The sequence below is a fragment of the Zalophus californianus genome, chromosome 16 (assembly GCF_009762305.2).
Source record: "Zalophus californianus isolate mZalCal1 chromosome 16, mZalCal1.pri.v2, whole genome shotgun sequence".
Taxonomy (NCBI): Eukaryota; Metazoa; Chordata; class Mammalia; order Carnivora; family Otariidae; genus Zalophus; species Zalophus californianus.
The window spans coordinates 62,087,798-62,106,428 of NC_045610.1; the positions used below are offsets into that span (position 1 = coordinate 62,087,798).

The 18,631-nt window shown below is 53.6% G+C and overlaps 1 protein-coding gene across 4 annotated transcripts; it reads left to right on the plus strand.

The window, feature by feature from the left end:
- Nucleotides 1-6: 6 nt before the first annotated feature.
- On the plus strand, nucleotides 7-18,569 carry HEXD (hexosaminidase D). Of its 4 annotated transcripts, none has more exons than XM_027625809.2 (15): nucleotides 7-147; nucleotides 520-628; nucleotides 2,287-2,425; nucleotides 7,007-7,116; nucleotides 9,037-9,124; nucleotides 12,878-13,042; nucleotides 13,634-13,817; nucleotides 14,714-14,785; nucleotides 15,196-15,391; nucleotides 15,730-15,750; nucleotides 16,065-16,147; nucleotides 17,031-17,109; nucleotides 17,185-17,286; nucleotides 17,499-17,588; nucleotides 18,166-18,569. In XM_027625809.2, exons 3-15 carry the CDS (start codon nucleotides 2,327-2,329, stop codon nucleotides 18,350-18,352), a joined length of 1,476 nt encoding a protein of 491 aa, XP_027481610.2. In that variant the 5' UTR covers nucleotides 7-147; nucleotides 520-628; nucleotides 2,287-2,326; the 3' UTR covers nucleotides 18,353-18,569. The 4 variants fall into 4 exon arrangements, with proteins under 4 accessions (XP_027481610.2, XP_027481612.2, XP_027481611.2 ...); XM_027625811.2 differs by having other exon boundaries at nucleotides 17,212-17,286; XM_027625810.2 differs by lacking the exon at nucleotides 15,730-15,750.
- Nucleotides 18,570-18,631: the final 62 nt, after the last annotated feature.

Genomic DNA, 18,631 nt, shown 5'->3' on the forward strand with positions numbered 1-18,631 from the left:
CCCGAGCAATCGGAGGCCGAGCGCCGAGCAGGGCGGGGCGGAGCGCGGACCTGGGCGCGCACTTTGCAGGGCACCGCGCCGCCCGCGCGCCCCTCGGCCGCCCCTCCGCCCTCGGAACTCGCCGAGCCTCGGAACCTGCGGTCTGAAGTGCGTCCTCTCCCGCAGTTTGCGCCCTCTTCCCGGGGTCTCTGGTCCCTCGTCATCGGGGCCCTCCTCCGGGGTCTCCAAGTCGTCCTCTCGTCCCGGGGTCTGCAAGCCCTGCTCCCGAGCTCTCGGGGGCCCCATCCCAAGGTCTCAGGGCCCTTCTCTTGGGGTCGCAGGGTCCTCCTCCCGGGGTCACGGGGCTCTTCTTGGGGGGTCGCCAAGCTCCTCTCCTGGAGTCTCTGCGCCCTTCTCCGTGGTCTGTTTGCTTCCCTGCGGTCGGCACCACACCTGGGGGTGCTGGGACCGGCCGGTGCTCAGTCCGCGCCTGTCTCCGAAGGCCCCGCTGCTTGTTGACAGCTTTCCGTTTCCCTACAGAACCGTCCGTCCTGTGCGTGAGAAGTAAACTTAACCGGCCGTGTGGGGACACCTGGAACTCTGAAGGGGTGAACAGTGAGGCGCATCCGCGAGGAGTAAGCCTGAGAAGGTGAGTAACTCACTGATGATACAGGGAGAAGAAGGTGCTCATGCGATCGTCGGGCTGAAGAGGTCTGCCCAGCATTCCTGGCCGTGGGGAGACCAGCGCGGGTCGTCGCCTCGGGCTCCTGGCCCCACCCGAAGCCCGCCCGTTCATCTGATAGTAGTGACCTTCCAGCCGGGGGTTCGGAATAAGCTCATCTCTGTAGACTTCGTGCAGGAGGGAGTCCGAGCAGAGATTAGCACACTCATAACAAGGTGAAACAGGGACTTCTCTGGTTCTTTTCCTTTAGATTTTGCAGAGACTTAACGCCGTTAAGCCAGTGTGCCTGCCGCAGGTAGTATGTCAGCATTCCTCTTAGCGCAGCAGTGCAGCGGCGGGAGCAGGTTCTCCCTGAATATGAGGGGCTCTTCACACCGGCAGGGCACACTTCTCAGCTTGAAGGTGTTTGAGTCTAGTCTCTGGAAAATAGATTTGGCTTGTAAGATTTTTAAACAATTCAGCTTTTTTTTTTTTTTTTTAAAGATTTTATTCATTTATTTGAGAGAGAGAGAGAGAGAGAGAGCACATGAGATGGGGGAGGGTCAGAGGGAGAAGCAGACTCCCTGCTCAGCAGGGAGCCCGATGCGGGACTCGATCCCGGGACTCCAGGATCATGACCTGAGCCGAAGGCAGTCGCTTAACCAACTGAGCCACCCAGGCGCCCAAACAATTCAGCTTTAAAAGCAGGTTTCAGAATGCGTTTTCACAAAACTCATCCACCCGTCAGCTGGTAATTTGGGTAATTGCCTTGAGAATTTTGTCATTGAGATTGTTTTGAATGTAATTTCTTTAAAAAAAAATCAAACTGGTTTCTGTGTGCGTGTATTTTATCTTCCCTGTTTTATAATAGACTTCTTAAGGTCAGGGATTTATGAGTCCTCACACAGAATGAGTAGTGTGAGTTACTGAGATGTAAACGTGACCAATATGCAAAGATTTTCTTTCATTTTTCTCATCCTATCCTTTGTGTTTTTATAATAGCTGGGGGGGTGGGGCGGGGAGACTGCACTCTTTCCCAGCTACTTCACTGTCATCCAGACACTTCCTTTACTTTAATAGAAGTTAGTCAGCCCTGATATGTTCGTGGCTCATTTGCTTTTCAAATTATCAGTGGTCTGTTTTAAATCCTAGACAGTTTTCTCTGACCTAGACTAAATTTTTAGTTTCTTTTTCCGTACAGCCAAGCTGACTTGAGTTTTAGAAGCGTAAATTATTTTTAATGCTCTTGAGAGTAAATTAAAATTAAGGATAAATTTTCTACAGAAACATATTGTAGGACGTGAAAGATGTTTATATATATCCGCCTGTTTTCGCTAGCATAGTATGCACAACTTGAGACAGTCTTTAAAACAAAATTATTTCGCAGTCGTTTGTGTTATTATAGATCATAGCCATCTTATGAGGAAACCAGTGCTATTCTATTTTAGGGGCAAATAATAATTAAATGGCAGAGGTCCCTTTATTTGAACATGAGGTAGACTTCTTGATTCATTTTCATGTTGGTGAAATGAGTTTCCTCCCAGTGAATAAAGCAAACCTTGGCGTGTGGGAATTGAAGCACAGAGTGGAAGTGCAAGGCCTAAAAGGGGCCTCTGCCCGTTTATAACTTTGAATTTCTCCACTAGGAAGAAGTGCCCAGACAAGAGATTTTTGTTACATGACTTCATGAAAAATAGTGAAATGTCACGTTCTTCACCATTTAAGATGCGATTAGTTCATTTGGACCTTAAAGGAGCTCCACCAAAGGTTTCCTACCTCTCTGAGGTAAGAGCCCCTTTCCCTCTAGACAATCTCCCTTGCCTTGGGTTTGGTCTTCAAAGCTGTGAACAGTATTCTATAGAAATGTGTGCTTAGAGCGCATCCCTGGGGTTCTAGGCAGGGGCACGATGTTGGAGGCAGCATAGATTTTGAGTTTCCCCCCAAATCCCTTCATAAAACAGCAACTAGGATACCAAAAGGGAGCAGGGGGGAGGGGGGAACACAACAAAGGAGACCCACAGCCTCTTTGTTGTGGGCTGAATTGTGTCTCCCAAAAAGATAATGTTCAAATCTTAGCTACTCGTACCTATGAATGTAACCTCAGTTGGAAATAGTCTTTGCGATTATAATCAACATAAGATGAACCTTATTGGAGTAGGGTAGCCCTAATCCAGTGAGTGATGTCCTTATAAAAAGAGGGAATTTTAGGAGCGCCTGGGTGACTCAGTCAGTTAAGCGTCTGCCTTTGGCTCGGGTCATGATCTCAGAGTCCTGGGATCGGGTCCCGCATCGGGCTGCCAGGGAGCCTGCTTCTCCCTCTGCCTGCTGCTCCCCCTGCTTGTGCGCTCTCTCTCTTTCTCAAATAAATAAATAAAATCCTTTAAAAAAAAGAGAGGGATATTTATTTATTTATTAAGATTTTATTTATTTATTTGACAGAGACAGCAAGAGAGGGAACACAAGCAGGGGGAGTGGGAGAGGGAGAAGCATGCTTCCCGCGGAGCAGGGAGCCCGATGCGGGGCTCGATCCCAGGACCCCGGGACCATGACCTGAGCCGAAGGCAGACGCTTAACGACTGAGCCACCCAGGCGCCCCTTGAGAGGGATATTTAGACACGGGGGGCACCTGTGGGGACAGAGGCAGAGATTGGAGGGATGCATCTGCAAGCCAAGGGACACCAGGACTGCCAGCAACACCAGAAGCTGAAAGAGGCAAGGAAGGGTTCGTCCCTGGAGCCTTCAGAGAGAGCACTGCCCTGCCCACACCCCGATATTTTTATTTCTGACCCCTAGAACTGGAAGAGAATAAATTCTCATTGTATTAAGGCACCCAGGTTGCGGTAATTTGTTACAGCAGCCCTAGAAGACCAATACACTCTTCAACAGAAGTAGGTATGTGGGTATCCCCGTGAATCCCCAAATGCGAGTGGTACAGCATCCCACCCATGTGGAATTAGGTGCCAGGCAGGAGGTGATGGAGGAGAGAGGAAGGGATTCTGACAGGGCCAAGACCAGAAGACCCAGAAAACAGGCCCACGAGGACAGGTCCTCCATCAGAGAGGAATGGGGGAGAGGTTTCACTGGCTGCAATTTGAGAGTGAGTGCAGAAAGACTCAGAAGAAGATGCTGGAGAGGCCTAAGGCTTTCAGAAATACCTTCAGAAACTTCTAGAAAGACTGAGCCCCACATTAAGAACACAGTGTTCAGGAGAGAATCCGTGAGGAGCTGGACAGGAACACTGAAAGTAAAGCAGAGTAAAGGTTCTAACATGGGGAGCAGGGATGTGGAGGAAGGAGAGGGAGCCTCTAGCCAAAAGACAGACTAAAGCAGAAGAACAGAAGTGAGCAGACGCCATGGAAAGCATACTGTTGGGAAATAAATAAGGAAAAAGAGAATGTCACACATGAAGAGATAAAAAGCATTCTGACAAATTGAAAGAGACAGAAGATAAGCAAAGAAGGTCCCACTCGCCTACAACTGGAGCCCCCTCAGTTATCTGCTGCTGGGGGGCCAAACACCCCAAATTTTGAGGCTTAAGACAGCAATTCACCATTCCTTCTGTTTCCATAGGCTGGTGGGTGGTTCTGCTGGTCCATCCTGGGCTCCCTCCCCTGTTGGCAGTCCCCTGACAACTAGGAACACCTGATGGTCCAAGATGCTCTCACATGTGCAGCAGTCAGTGCTGGCTGTCCACTGGGCACCCGGGTTCTAGTCCTCCTTGTGGGCACCTGTCCTCTCAGAGGCTAGGCCAGCCTCTCTTAGCGTGGCCATCACAGGACAGTGCTTTGGGAGCATGGGAGCCAAAGCCGCAAGCCTTCCTGGGCCTAGTGTTCCTCTTGGAAAGCAAGTCTAAAGTCAGCCCAGATTCAAGACGGAATAGACACTGCCTCTCGATGAGGAAGGCACTGTATCATAGCCTTGTTTTCAGTTTGCAACAGTCCCCCAAGAAGAGAACCAAAGCAGTGCTGTAGGACAAATGCTCAGAAACTACAGAAACACTGTCCTGAAACTTAAGACATGTTGAGAGGGCATACCTGGGGCGCCTGGGTGGCTCGGTCAGTTGAGCATCTGACTCTTGGTTTCAGCTCAGATCATGATCTCATGGGTTGTGGGATCGAGCCTGGAGTCAGTCTCCAAGCTCTGGGCGGGGGGGTTGCTTGAGACCCTCTCCCTCTGCTCCTCCCCCCATTCATGCGCTCTCTCACTCTCTCCCTCAAATAAGAAATAAATCTTAAAAAAAGAAAGAAAAGGCATACCATATACCGAAGATGATAGACGCTAAGTAAATCTTTTAGTAAATGTATGAGACTTCAAAGAAAATGAAAACGAACAACTCTTGGGCACACAGGAAAAAGGTACAAGTTCTGTTTGAGGGAAGGTTAATTAGATCAGCATCAGATACTTTTGACAGCAGCGTTTTATGACCGAAGATGAGGGAGTAACGTATTTAAGATACTGAAGGATTTTGTATCCAACCAAATTGACCTTTGGGCGTGAAAGCCACAGGCCAGCTATTGTGAACATCCAAGAAGTGAGTGAATTTACTGAAGAGCAAGCACCAGCTGCCGCAGCATCACAGCTGGAGTAACCAAATAATTTCTGAGCGCAAATTCCTCCTTAAGGAAGCATCCCAGCCAACAGGTAATTGGAGAGCCACCGCTGTGCAGCTCCTGTTCAGTGCACTGGGTGCGAATGTCAGTGGCGGCTGAAACTGTTAGGCAGAAGTGCAAGGCACGGGTCTGGCTGAAGCCCCTCATCACTCTTGTGGGGCAGGCTGACTTGTGACTTCTAGAACCATCTGTGAAGTATGCTTGCCAAAAGAATGACACCTGGATCCAATCACCCCTTCATGTCTAATCACCAGCACGCACAAGAGTAGGAAATAGGCAAACACACTGCAGGACATCTTGAGAATACCACCCATCCAAAATTTGGGAAATCATACAAAACAGTGACTTGGTTTCTTCAACAAATAAATTCCAAATTAAAAAAGCAGAAGGGACTCTTAAAAATCAGAGAACCTTAAAAGATCCATTCAAACAGTGCAGTGTATGGACCTTCACTGGACTGGCTTCGAACAAGCCACGTGTGAAAAGATTTTAGACAGAGGAAAATTTGGGCATGGATGATATTAAAGATTTGGTTAGGTGGGATAATGGTGTTGTGGTGCGCTTTTGTAAAAAGTCTTCACCAGGGATATACATTGAAGTATGTATACGTGAACAGTTGTGTCGTCTGGGATTTGCTTAGAAATACTCCAGTGAGAAAAGCGGAAAGTAGGGGAAACGATGTTGAGTCTCGACGACGGATGCAGGAGGCTCAGCGTATCATGCCCCACGTGTGTGTATGCACGCTGGTGTGGATTTACAGCGAGGACCTTCTCCATCCCAGCCCCGTGCCTAGCATTGGGCCGGAGTATGTGTTGGGGACACCTGGGCCACCCGGCCCCACAGCCTCCTCACCACCCATGGCACAAAGGATCGCCATCAACCCCAACAGCCAAAGTGCCGAACAGGCTGCAGTGGTCAGATGGCCGCAAGAGGCTGAGAAGCAAACCAGAAGCAAAAATGCTGAGCAAATGGGAAAATGCCAAGACCATTATGTTGCGTTATCCGCATGCCTGACCTGCATTTGCTCGATCTACTCCAGGCTGGCTGCCTCTTTTTGTAATTTGCAGAAAACCACTGATTATGACTTGTCTATGGCAAAGTTTTAGCCCCCGGCTGTTTTCCTTCTTCCATCCAGCTTGCTTCAGAACGTCCCCATACTCCTGGGAAAGGAAAGTTTTGACAGACACATCAACAGGACTGTTAAAATCTTGTGGAACCTGCAGTGACCCTGGTCTGGGGAGGGGTTGCTGTTTTTGATACCTGCAGGAGGCCGCTCCGGTGGCGCCCATAATGTCTCTTTTCCACCACAGCCTTGACATCAGACTAGAAGAAAATCTCAGTTCTGTATGGTAGACATGGACTAGTCCTGATAATGCTTGAGGATAGGAATTCATATCCTTTGAAACAAAGGTAGAGGAGGAAGTGGGGGTGAGCAAGGGGAGGCCCCATGAGCGCAGCCAGGAACAGCCCACTCCCCGCCACACCCTCAGCCCCTCACTGCCTCCTGGCTGAACCGTGAGGCTGAGCCACGGCTCTGTGCCATAGGTGCAGACCCACCCTGTGCCGAGTGAACAGGTTGCAGTGTTAGAGTTTGATTTGGTGTAACACAAAGTACGCATTCCAGGTTAAATGTTTCCAGGAGAAATGTGAACGTCAAATAGAGCACATGTCCACAGGCAGGAGGACAGTTCACATGTGGCACATCTGTCACCGTCCTTCAGATGATTGCTTCCTCATAGCATCCCTGTTCCCCCAGGTCTTTCCTCTGTTCCATGCCTTGGGCGCCAATGGGCTCCTCCTCGAGTATGAAGACATGTTTCCCTATGAGGGCCACCTCAGGCTGCTGAGAGCCAAGCACGCGTACAGGTATCCCCAGCCACGGAGAAGCAGATGTGCGGGGCCACCTGGAGGTGTGGGCAGGGCAGGCGAGGGTTTGGCTGTGGTGGGGCAGCCCTCTTCTGGCGTTTAAACTCATGTCTTAGTTACAAAAATAAAATACATTTACTGGAGAGAATTTGAAAACATTTAGGGGAAGGGAGAAGATTGGGGGAGGCGGGGGGCAGGGGGAGGGGAATGCTGCTCTTTAAGGCCACACTGGAGCCCTCATCAGGAAAGGAAAGATTAAAGGGGGAGGGGTCAGAATCAGTCAAAGCAGGTGTGTGGCCACGTGTGCACCGACTTGGCCTCAGAGTTACGGTGTCCATGTAAATCAATAACACCCTAAAAAGAAAACGAGCAAAGGACATGTGGGCTGATTCCGTCCAAAAAATTAAAATGGCCGATAAGCATATGATAGTAATAAAGTGAACTAAAATGAGTGAAATGCCATTTTGGCTATCAAATTGGTGAAAGTTTTTAAAAGGTTGTGATGCTCTGTGTTCACAAGGGTGAGAAAAAGGCATCTGGCTGGTGGGCCGCTCTGGAGGGAGGTTCAGCTCTGTGTGAGAACTCCACAAGATGTTCGTGCCCCACGGGTGTGTCCAGAGTGTTAACACTGCACTGAGCTTGCTCGAAGTTTGTTCTTTTCATGCTGCTCTGTTTTTCTAATGAGGCACATGTTTTGTTCATTTGTTTGTTTTTTAAGTGGAAACAATGCTAGGGTACCTGTGGAGCTTGGAAAAGGTCTATTTGAAGTCCATACATTCATAGTACTGGTTAAGAGATGGTTCGAACACACACAGAGAAACTGGAACTCACCTTCTTCTTGAGATAGACTCGTGTATGAAAGCTGATGCCAGAGCAGGCAGCCAGCCCTTCCCGGGTGTCATCCGCGCCCCCCAGAGCATTCCCACCCTCAAGTGCACTCACCGAGGTCGTTAACCCCCAGGGGGTGAGTCCCCCCCCCAAGTGTAACCTTGAAGGTCTTTTACATTTTCTCTGTTAAAGGGGTCACCAGATCCTCTGTAAAGGGCCAGTTTTGTTGTGCAGGCTGCCTGGTCTTTGCTGCAGCAATCTGGGGGGCGGGGGGGGGGGAGGCACAAGCAGCCAGCCATGGACAGTAATGTCAATGAGTGGTCGTGGCTGAGTTCCAATAAAACTCTACTTGTGGGCACTGAAATAGGAATTTCATGTAACTTTCACATATCATAAAGTATTTTCTTCTTTTGATTTTTCTCAACCATGTTAAACTGTAGAAACCATTCTTACGTCATGGGCTGTATGAAAACAGGCAGGTGAATTTGTCCTTGAGCCCATCTGCCAACCCCTTTGTAGAATATGATTCCTTGTATGGCCTAGTTTCTTGTAAAATGACTTCAGCTTCTTTATAGAGTTCAGTAAGAATAATTGGTAAAAACCAAACCGTTACTTGAGGACATAGCAGAGCATCATTTTCCCAAATTATAGGGTGGGAGCCCTCTCTGAAACCTTAGGAATATCTTTTGAGCTTTTTGGATATAGTGACTATACTAGTTTCCCCAGGAGAGTCCCTTGCCCCAGAACCTGACAAGGGAGGGGGAGCATGAACAGGAGTACAAGCGTGAACGGGGGCTGGAATGTGAACAGGAGCTGATGTGAACAGGGGCTGGAGTGTGAATAGGAGCTGGTGTGAATGGGCTGGAGTGGAAACGGGCTAGTGTGAACAGGGCCTGGAGTGTGAACAGGAGCTGGTGTGAATGGGCTGGAGTGGGAACAGGGCCTGGGGTGGGAACAGGAGCTGGTGTGAACAGAAGCTGGAGCGTGAACAGGGGCTGGTGTGAACAGCACCTGGAGTGTGAACGGGCTGGAGTGAACTGGAGCTGGTGTGAACGGGCTGGAGTGAACTTCTGGATGATCTTTGTCTCCTAGCCCCCCTGAAATCAAGGAGATCCTACATCTGGCTACAGTGAACGAGCTAGAGGTCATTCCATTGGTGCAGACCTTTGGACACATGGAGGTAAGGGGGAGGAGCAGAAGTCACCTGGTGCCCAGGTGTGGGGCTTGGGGGCACACAGGCGGTGGCCAGCCACAGGCAGGGAGCAGCTCTTTCTCAGAAGCCCCTGCACTGTAAATGGCTGAAAAACACAGAGCTCTAGGTCAGAGCAACCTCTGTCCAAGGAATGGCAGGAAGGAGCCAGTGGGGGATGCCTGATTCCCATGGAGCCCTGAGGGTCAAGTTGTTTTCCTTTTAACTTGTATTCATCACTTAATACTGAAAATATTTTCCCAAGCTCCTATGGGATCTTCAGAAATATTTCTCACATCTGCATCAGAAGATGGACAGCAGATTAAACACAACATTGATTTAATGGCTACAGGTTCCGTGTTTTCCTCTAATGGACACAGCTGCTCTAGCCCTGTGGGCAGCCCTTCCCCGAGGTGTTCAAGCGCAGATTACTTCAGAGGCACTGTCTTCACAGCCAGCCACGCGCCCCTTCCCCTGCTGCACCCGTGTCTCCCGTGCTCAGGCCCCCAGCTTTCCTGGTTGCACTCCCTGCCGAGCTCTCTGGTCTCCTCACTTCCTGCTGCCATGGGCTACAGCCCACAGAGCATCCCTCCAGGTCACTAAATGTAGCGACATGTTCTGGCCCGTCACACTTGACTTGGGCTTTTTGCAGCCCCAGCTGCTCCCTTCCAGCCCCCCACCCCTGGCTGTGCTGCTTCTGCTAGCAGTGTGCTAGCCCCCCAGACACGGTGGGCGGTCCCCATGGCTCCTCTCAAGCTCTCCCTCCTCAGCTGACGCTCCCTCTCCAGACAGTGCCATGTCCACTCCTGCTTCCCCTTCGTCCTCCGTGACCGCCAGCGCCTGGCTCCTCTGCCCTGTTCGGGCACCCTCACCCCCTGCACTTCGGGCCATTGTGTGGTCCTGCTGCCCTTGCTCCTGTCCCAGGTCGGCACCCACCAACCCTCCACCTCCAGCCTCATGTGCCCAAAGGTCCCCGATGGTGCCGCTCGCACCCTTTTCTCCCGGTCGTCCCCCAACTCCTGCTCCTCGAGGGGCCTGCTCTCAGAGTGGGTTTGTTTTCTGGGGCCACTGCAGCAAAGGACCTCAACCAGGTCACTTAAACCCACAGAAATGTGCTCTCTCACAGTTCTGGAGGCCAGATGTCCCAGGTCGGGGTGTCCTCAGGGTTGGTTCCTTTTGGAGGAAGACTGTTAACCCGCATTTACTTGCCATCAGGATGTCCTCTTTGGTGAAATAACTGTACAAGCATTTTGCATGTTCATCTTCTGAACTGTTGAGTTCTTAAGTTCTTTGGAAATTCTGGATACAAGTCTTTTGTTAGATCTGTGATTTGCAAATATTTGCTCCCAATCTGTACTTTTATTTTTTCATTCCCTTAGTGTACTCAAAGAGCAAAACTCTCTTAATTTTGATGGGTCCAGTTTCTCAGTTTTGCTTTGATGGATTGTGCTTTTGGTGTCATTTCTAAGAACTCTGTCAGTCACCTGGTCATGAAGATTTTTCCTGTTTCCTTCTAAAGTTCTGCATTTATACACTTTCCACTCATGGTCCACATTGAGTTAATTTTTATGTAAGGTGTGAGGCTCATTGTTTTTTGCATATGCTGTGTGACCGCTTGAGATGGCCAGTCATGCCATCTTACTGAAAGATTAGCCTCTCTTTAGAATTTGGAATTTGGAATTGCTTTTGTAGCTTTGTCAAAAATCAGTTGACCTTATTTGTGATGGTGTGAACTACCCTGTTCCATTGGTCTGTGCGTCTGTTCTCAGTTGACCTTATTTGTGATGGTCTGAACTACCCTGTTCCATTGGTCTATGCGTCTGTTTCTTTGTCGGTACCATCTTGTCTGGATTATTGTAGCTTTACTGTGAATCTTAAATAAAATCAGGTAATAAGAGTCCTCCAACTTTATTCTTCTTTTTCAGAGTTGCTTTGTCTGTTCTCCCTTTGCTTCTCTGTGTGTATTTTAGACTCAGTTGTTTTTACATCTGTAAGAAACCTTGCTGGGATTGGGGCCCCTGGGTGACCTAGTCTGTTAAGCATCTGCCTTCGGCTCAGGTCATGATCTCAGGATCCTGGAATCGAGCCCCGTGTTGGGCTCCCTGCTCCGTGGGGAGTCTACCTAAGATTCTCTCCCTCTGCCCCTTCCCCCACCAGCTCGTTCTCTCTCTCTCTCAAATAAGTAAAATCTTTAAAAAAGAAGAAACCTTGTTGGGATTTTGATTGAAATTGCATTAAATATAAATCATTTTGGGGGAAAATCAGCTCTACTCTGTTGGATTTTCCAATCCATAAATATGGTATGTCAGCCTTTAATTACGATATTATTTCCCTAAGCTTTTCTTTTCTTTTCTTGATGCTTTCAAGACTTCCTATTTGTGTTTGCGTTGTAGCAGTTTGGTTTTGACTTCTAGGTTTGAGTTTCTTTCCATTTATCCTGCTTGGGTTCTGTTGAGCCTCTTGGACCTGTAGATTATTTTCACTTTTATGAAGTTTTGGGTCATGTCCTCAGGTGCTTCTGTGCCCCTTCTCTTCCCTCCACCAGGGTTCCCTTCCGCGCAAATTGGTTTGCCTGATGTCACCGCACGGGCTTCTGAGGCTCTTGGTTCTCTCCTTTTATCTCTGTTGTTCAGACTGAGTAATTCCTGTTGGTCTGTCATCACAATCACTGTTCCTTCTGACATGTCAAGTTTGCTGTGGAGCCCATTTTTCGGTATTATTAATAGTTTTCTTTAATTCTGGGAGCATTTTCAGGATAGTTTCTTTGAGTAGTCATCTGATAAATCTGATACCAGGGTCCAATTGGTTTTTCCCTGAGTCTGGATTCCACTTTCCGGTTTATTTGCACATCTCATGATTTTTGGTTGAAAATTGGATATTTCAGATAATATTGTGAATCTGACTTTTCCCCCTGCAGGTGGTTGTAAATTGTCTGCATTCAGTCTGCAGGGTCTGTCTCCCCAGCTGTGTGTGGCTACTGATGCCTCTGTTAGTGTTTTATTCATATTTGTGTTTTTGACCTGGCTTCCTAAGGGGCCACCCCTCTGTCTTCATGGCTGGTGGTCAGCCAGGGTCTGGGCAGCGGTTTGCTGGGGCCGTGAGGACCCACCCTGTGCCGCAGGGGCTGGGGACGTTGGGAGTTCAGCCAGTCCCCCGTCTGCCTCGGGTGTGTGTGTGTGTGTGTGTGTGTGTGTGTGTGTGTGTGTGTGTGATCCCCAGTCAGCTGGGGTGTGAGGAGAGTGAGTCCCCCGTCTGCCTCAGGGTGTGTGTGTGTGTGTGTGTGTGGGTGTGTGTGTGGGTGTGTGTGTGTGTGTGTGTGTGTGTGTGTGTGTGTGTGTGTGTGTGATCCCCAGTCAGCTGGGGTGTGAGGAGAGTGAGTCCCCCGTCTGCCTCAGGGTGTGTGTGTGTGTGTGTGTGTGGGTGTGTGTGTGGGTGTGTGTGTGGGTGTGTGTGTGTGTGTGTGTGTGTGTGTGATCCCCAGTCAGCTGGGGTGTGAGGAGAGTGCGTCGCCACTGTGGCTCTCATGTCCATGGTCACCCCTCACGTTTCTGGCTGGTGGCAGCTCGATCCGCATGTGAGTGAGCCTGGCTTTAACTTTTCTCCCCGGGCCCAGGTAGATCGGATGGAAAGGGCCACGAGCCAGCCACAGGCCCACCAGTGCCCTCTGGGGTGACCTGGAGCCAGCCCTTGCTCAGTTCAGCCGCAGGCTTCTGTCTCCCAGTGTCACCTCCCGTCTCTCCGCAGTTTGTGCTGAAGCATGAGGCTCTCGCTCACCTCCGAGAAGTAGCACTTTTCCCCAACACCCTGAACCCCCACGAGGCGGAGTCCCTGGCACTGGTGGGAGCCATGATCAGCCAGGTCATGGAGCTGCACCCAGGTGCCCGGTGGCTCCATGTCGGCTGTGATGAGGTGGGTCCTTCGATGCTTCTTCCACCCCTGAGCCTCACCTACCTGGTGTGTCCCTCCCAGTGCTGTAGCAGCCCCTCTTCCTCACTTCAAGGGCTCCTTGTCCCGCCTTGTGGGGTATTTTCTTACATAGAAAAATAGTCCACGTGCCAAAGGGTAAAGAAGAGTGGGCCGCGGAGACGTCCCCCGGTGAGGGTGTCCCTCCCAGCTGACCTGTGACCTCGTGCGGGCAAAGCCATGTTGCTGAGCATGGCAAGCTGCCCCCTGCGGGACAGACTAGGGCTGGGCTGTGACCCGAAACGGCCATGCTGTCCACACCCCAGCAGTGGCAGAGCCAGCCCCCACGTTGTTTATCTGCTCGCTGGCTGGTGGACACCTCGGTTATTTCTGCCCTTGGGCTGCTGTGAACGCTTGAAGGCAGTCTGGAGTGGAAGTTAGGTCTCGGTGAAGGAGGAGGGCCCCCTTCGCCAGCCCCTCCACACAGGCAGCTGCCACTGACATCCTGGCGGACACGGCCTGAGCCAGGTCTCTCCCCAGTGTGTCCGCGGTGAGGCCGGGCGATCTGGGGCCAAACCGTCCTGTGCTTCCTTCCAGGTCTATTACCTTGGAGAGGGCGAGGCCTCGAGGCGGTGGCTGCAGCAGGAGCATAACACCAAAGCAAGACTGTGTCTGTCCCACATAAAGGCGGTGGCCTGCCACGTGCTGGCCCGGCACCCTGCCACGAGGCCCCTGGTGTGGGACGACATGCTGCGGGCCATCCCCGAGGACCAGCTCTCAGGTCGGCAGGTGCATCCCCCAGGCCTCTGGTGCTGGGAGTGAGGAGACGAGCAGCTGCTGGGGGCGGACTCTGGGACCCCTGCCCCAAAGCTCTCAGTCCAGGCGACCCCCTTAGAGCCGCTTTCCAAACTTTCTCACACAAAACTGCCATTCTCCCAGAAGGCATTTGCACGTCTTACAGGAGTGCAGAGTGTTAGGTCTGAACCCGAGAGTAGCCACGGGGCCCTAATGGGCCTGGCCAGCAGGAGGAGGGGGATGGGGGTAAGAGAGTCCCACCAGGCCTTGAGTGTCCAGTGCTCCTGGCTGCCTCGGCCTCATAGGACGCTGTGGCCAGCCCTGCAGGGGCTGTGGCTGAGGCTCACGCTGGCTGCTGGTCAAGGAAAGTAGCAACCCCTCCGGCCCCAGGGCTCACCCTGTCTGAAGCTCTGGGGTGATACCAGAGACACACCCTGTGGTCTACTCAGAGCCCCAGCCCAGAGTCTGGCCATTGCCCCAGCCTCTGTAAGGCTGGGGTGTCTTCGAGGCAGCCCCGACCCATGTATGGCCATTTGGGTTCTCATAAGATTAGAGTTAAATCCAAGTAGTGGTGTGTTCCTGCTGCACCCGGGCCCGGCGCCCCCACTGCAGCATGCAGACAGACCATTTCCTCCGCAGGGAGCTCTGTGACCCCCGGCCAGGGGGGCTCACTTTTCACAGAACTCTCAGAGTCTGGTCATTGCCAAAGTTGGCCGATTTCATGGTTGCAGCATTTACTGTCAAAAACACAGCTGTGTCGAGTCTGTACTTAAAGCCCAGGCACCCTGAACAAGTCAGCCTATGCTCTGTTGTAAGGCCAGGACTGGGGGCCGCAGGGCTGTGTCGACGGCTCTCGGCTCACAGCCGCTCTCCCTCCCCCAGCATCGGGGGTACCACAGCTGGTGGAGCCCGTGCTCTGGGACTACGGGGCTGACCTGGACATCCACGGCAAAGGTCAGTACCCTGGCCATGGCCCCTGAGACCCTGGAGCCCTGACTGCCCAGCTGGGGGTGTGCGGGGGCCTCGGTCCCTTGGTTCATCAGGATCCTGCCAACAGCGTCCGCTTCCCCGAAGGCCCCTCCCCGAGTGAGCCACGGCCAGCCGTGGGAACACCCAGCACATCCTGCCTGGGTCACTTGCGAGATGTCCCGTTCTGTCTGCTCTTTTCCTAACGAGCAGGTGGACTAGGGGTCACCTGCACATGGCAGGCGTCTCTTCTCTCGCTGAGATTTCAGTCTGCCTGGAAGTGGAGCCGGCGGCTGGGGGCTCCTCCTGCTTTCTGGTCTGGACGAGTGCAGTGTCCAGGCTTGGCAGCCGCAGCTCCTCGAACCCAGGCCCATCACACCACTCACTTTCTCGCCTAGCTCTTCTCATGGAAAAGTACCGGAAGTGTGGTTTTCTCCGGCTGTGGGCTGCCAGCGCCTTTAAGGGCGCCACGGGGGCGAGCCAGGCCCTGACCCCCATCGAGCACCACCTCAGGAACAACGTGCAGTGGCTGCAGGTGGCAGCCCGTGGGCCCGCGGACATGCTGCAGGGCATCGTCCTGACTGGCTGGCAGAGGTAAGGCCACGCGGGCCCCGGGGAAGCTCTCGGGCCGACCTGCCCAGGAGGGGCCAGGCAGCTCTGGTTGTGTCCAGGACAGACCGCCCTCCTTGGCCTGTGTCCAGCCTGGGCCTCAGCCCTCCCCGGGAAGGGGGCCGGTGCTCTCGGGAGGGGAGGAGCCTGGGCACCTAACACCCCCACAGCCATCCCCCAAACTCTGCAGAGGGGACACCACTCAGGGTGTCCGGGGCCACGACACACCCTGGTCCCCTCTGCACTGTCAGCAGCCTCACCTCCAGAGCCACACGTAACTTGTCTCACGTCCGGCCGGTGTGAGACGGATTTTATCTCTTTAGGGATTTCGCGCCATTTGAAAAGTGAGCTGCAAGTGAAGCCCTGTTCCTGGCCAAGTCCTAGCCACAGGTCCATGCCTGCGATTGGGAGGGCAGAGCGGGGGGGGCAGCTGGAGGCCCCCGCCCATGCCCTGCCGACCCTCAGGCCTCCCACAGCGGAGTCAGGGTGGCCACCACAGAGCAGTAAGCCCCAGGCAGGGCCTCCGGGTGGCACATTTCCAGAGGCAGCAGCCCGCTCGAGCTTCTCGAGGCCTGTCCCGCGTGCCGGGAGAGCGTGCAGGCATCTGCCGTGCAGGCACGGGCGGCGGGAGCTGAGTGGCCCTCTCCCGTGGACCTAGGTACGACCACTTCTCCGTGCTGTGCGAGTTGCTGCCCGTGGGAATCCCGTCCCTGGCCGTCTGCCTGCAGTCACTGCTCCACGGTATGGCCCCTGCTTCTCCCGGGGCGGGGCGGGGCGGGGGGTGCGGCGCAGAGCCTGGTGCCGGACGCCCCGCTGCACCTCCTTGGAGCTGGACTGTTGTCTTCCTCCCTAGTGGAGGGGGGCTCAGCCGCCCACCCCCCTGCTGACCCCAGATGCAGTGAGCCTGTGAAAGCAGTTCACGTGGGTGGGTGCAGAAAAGGCCTCTGCTGAATGCCTGGCTGCCCAGTGCCGACCCGGGCACCCCCACTCGGGCAGAGACGTGGACTCACGGGGGCGACGGGTGCACAGGGCCTGGCTCCCGCACCGCTAGAGGCTGCACACGGTGGTAGAAGGACGGACACTGAGCCTTCCCTCTACGTGATGCCCTCTGAAGCGTTAGCTGTGAACAGTTCAGAGGAAAGGTGCTGGGACACCGCGGCCGACTCTGCTGTTGACACGGTGCTGGCTGCCACTGCCCGCCTCTGAGGTGGGCGCCGCTGCCACGGAGCCCTCCCCTCTGTGGAGACGGGCCTCCTGCCCCACCAGCTGCTCCCGCGCAAGCCTCACTGGTTCGTGTCTGTTCTGGAATGGTCCACATGTGAGAAACCGCGCTTGCCAGGTGCTGCATACGTCCTGCACACCTGTGGGCGCGCCGGCAGCACAGGCTGGTGGGTCTCCCTGGTGATGGTGCCGCTCTGCATCTTGTTTTCTCATTTTTAACATAGTGAGCCTGTTCCATGTGTTGCACAAGCAGCCCCGTCCCCAAGGTCTCCTTGGGGCTGGCACGTGCACGCTGACCTCCTCGGTCACTTTCCTGCCACCAGGCCCGCACAGTGGTGCAGGGGCCCAGCCTCTCTCTCCTCCAGAGGCCCCTCTGACCATCTCCGTCTGTGCTTGGCTGCAGGAGGCTTTGCCGAAGATGTTAAAGCAAAAGTGGAGAACTTTCTCGGGATTTCAAACCTAGAAATAACTGATTTTACAAGGTAACCCCCCCACCCCCAGCCCTGCCTCTCCCCGGACATTTGGACCCCCATCTCAGCACGACGGCTCTCGTGCAGTGAGGGGGCCGGCTCCTTCCCTGGCAGCGACATCCTGGCCCTTGTCACGCACGTCGGCCTCCACCTGCGCAGCTCCGTGGACACACTGCTGGAGAGGGACAGGTGAGTGGGCAGGGGGCTGAGCCCCACCCCACATTCCCAACAGGACAGGGTGAGGGTGGCCCGTCCTATACAGAGACTTTCTGGGGGGAACCAACTTTTTTAAAATTTCTACCAGACTCTCAAGTTTTCTCAAAGGCATTATTTTGAAACCACCGTGAGGCTGCCCTGCTAGCTGCAGAGGGTCCACCAGCGTGCATGGGTCTGCCCCCCAGGTATGTGACTGGCTGGTTCAGCCCCTACCACCGCAGGCGGAAGCTCATCCACCCGGTCATGGTCCAGCACATCCAGCCCCAGGCGCTCAGGTTAGTTGCCCCCCCTCCTGGCAGTGCCCACCCCCAGGGCTGCATGTCCTCTGGGGCTACCGGCTTTGAACCAAGACGAGCTTTCTAGGTATTGCAGCGGTGAATTCCTAGGTGAATCAATTTTGCCGAATCACCTGTGCCGTAAGCGTTCGAGAAGTCAGGGCCTTCCTGGCCTAAAAGGGTGAGGGTCACTGAATGCCCCGGGCAGGGTCCAGGACTCATCCTGGCCAGCCAGCCCTCCCTGCTGCTCTCCTGTCTCACAGCTCTGAGCTGAGGCCAACGGAGTGTCCCCACTGAGTGAAAGATGCTGTCCGGTGTCGACAGGTTCACGCCTAAAGACAAACCCTGCCAGCCAGTTGTCAAGAGCATTCTAGTTTCAGATGTGAAAACATAACTCACTTATTCCCAACCACCCTGTGAGGTCAGCACTCATAGCCCCGTTTTATGCATGGGTAAACTGAGGCATATAACCGTACCGACCCATGGGGTTGTGCAGCATGTGAGTGTAGTGCATAGGCTGTGAGCTGCCACCCAGGGGTGCCCGCCAGGCAGGCTCACCGCTGGCTGTGTCGCTCAGCCTCCTGGCCAGGTGGAGCACCTTGGTGCAGGAGCTGGAGGCCGCCCTGCATCGCGTCTTCTACCCAGACACCGTGGAGGAGTGGCTGGAGGAGAACGTGCAGCCCAGCCTGAGGCGGCTACAGGGTTTGCTACAGGACCTCCGAGAGGCAGCCAGCCCCAGGCCGCTCGCAGCTCAGGACCCCTGAGGCGCGGGGCCAGGCACCCCTGTCCAGCTGCATCTGGCCTCCCCACTATACCCGGAACCACCTGCAACAGGCCACACCCACGGTGCAGACATTTCTCGCTGCGAACGACAAATGGGAAGTGTCCAAGGAGGACACACGCTGAGGCCTGCTTACTGACCCACGTGTAGAACCTGTTGGCTTGAAATAAAAAGGAGTGGGAGCTAGAGCTCCTGCGAGTGGGACTCAGACCTCGCTCCCCCCCTGGGTCCTGCACAGTGGTCCTGAGACTCTCCTCACCCT

What these genes read in the sequence shown, in the direction of transcription:
- HEXD (XM_027625809.2), top strand. Translation starts at nt 2,327, where the DNA reads ATGAAAAATAGTGAAATGTCACGTTCTTCACCATTTAAGATGCGATTA. An exon ending in GATTTCGCGCCATTTGAAAA is followed by an intron (nt 15,751 to 16,064) that starts GTGAGCTGCAAG and finishes CCGTGGACCTAG; the next exon opens with GTACGACCACTTCTCCGTGC. An exon ending in ACACTGCTGGAGAGGGACAG is followed by an intron (nt 17,287 to 17,498) that starts GTGAGTGGGCAG and finishes TCTGCCCCCCAG; the next exon opens with GTATGTGACTGGCTGGTTCA.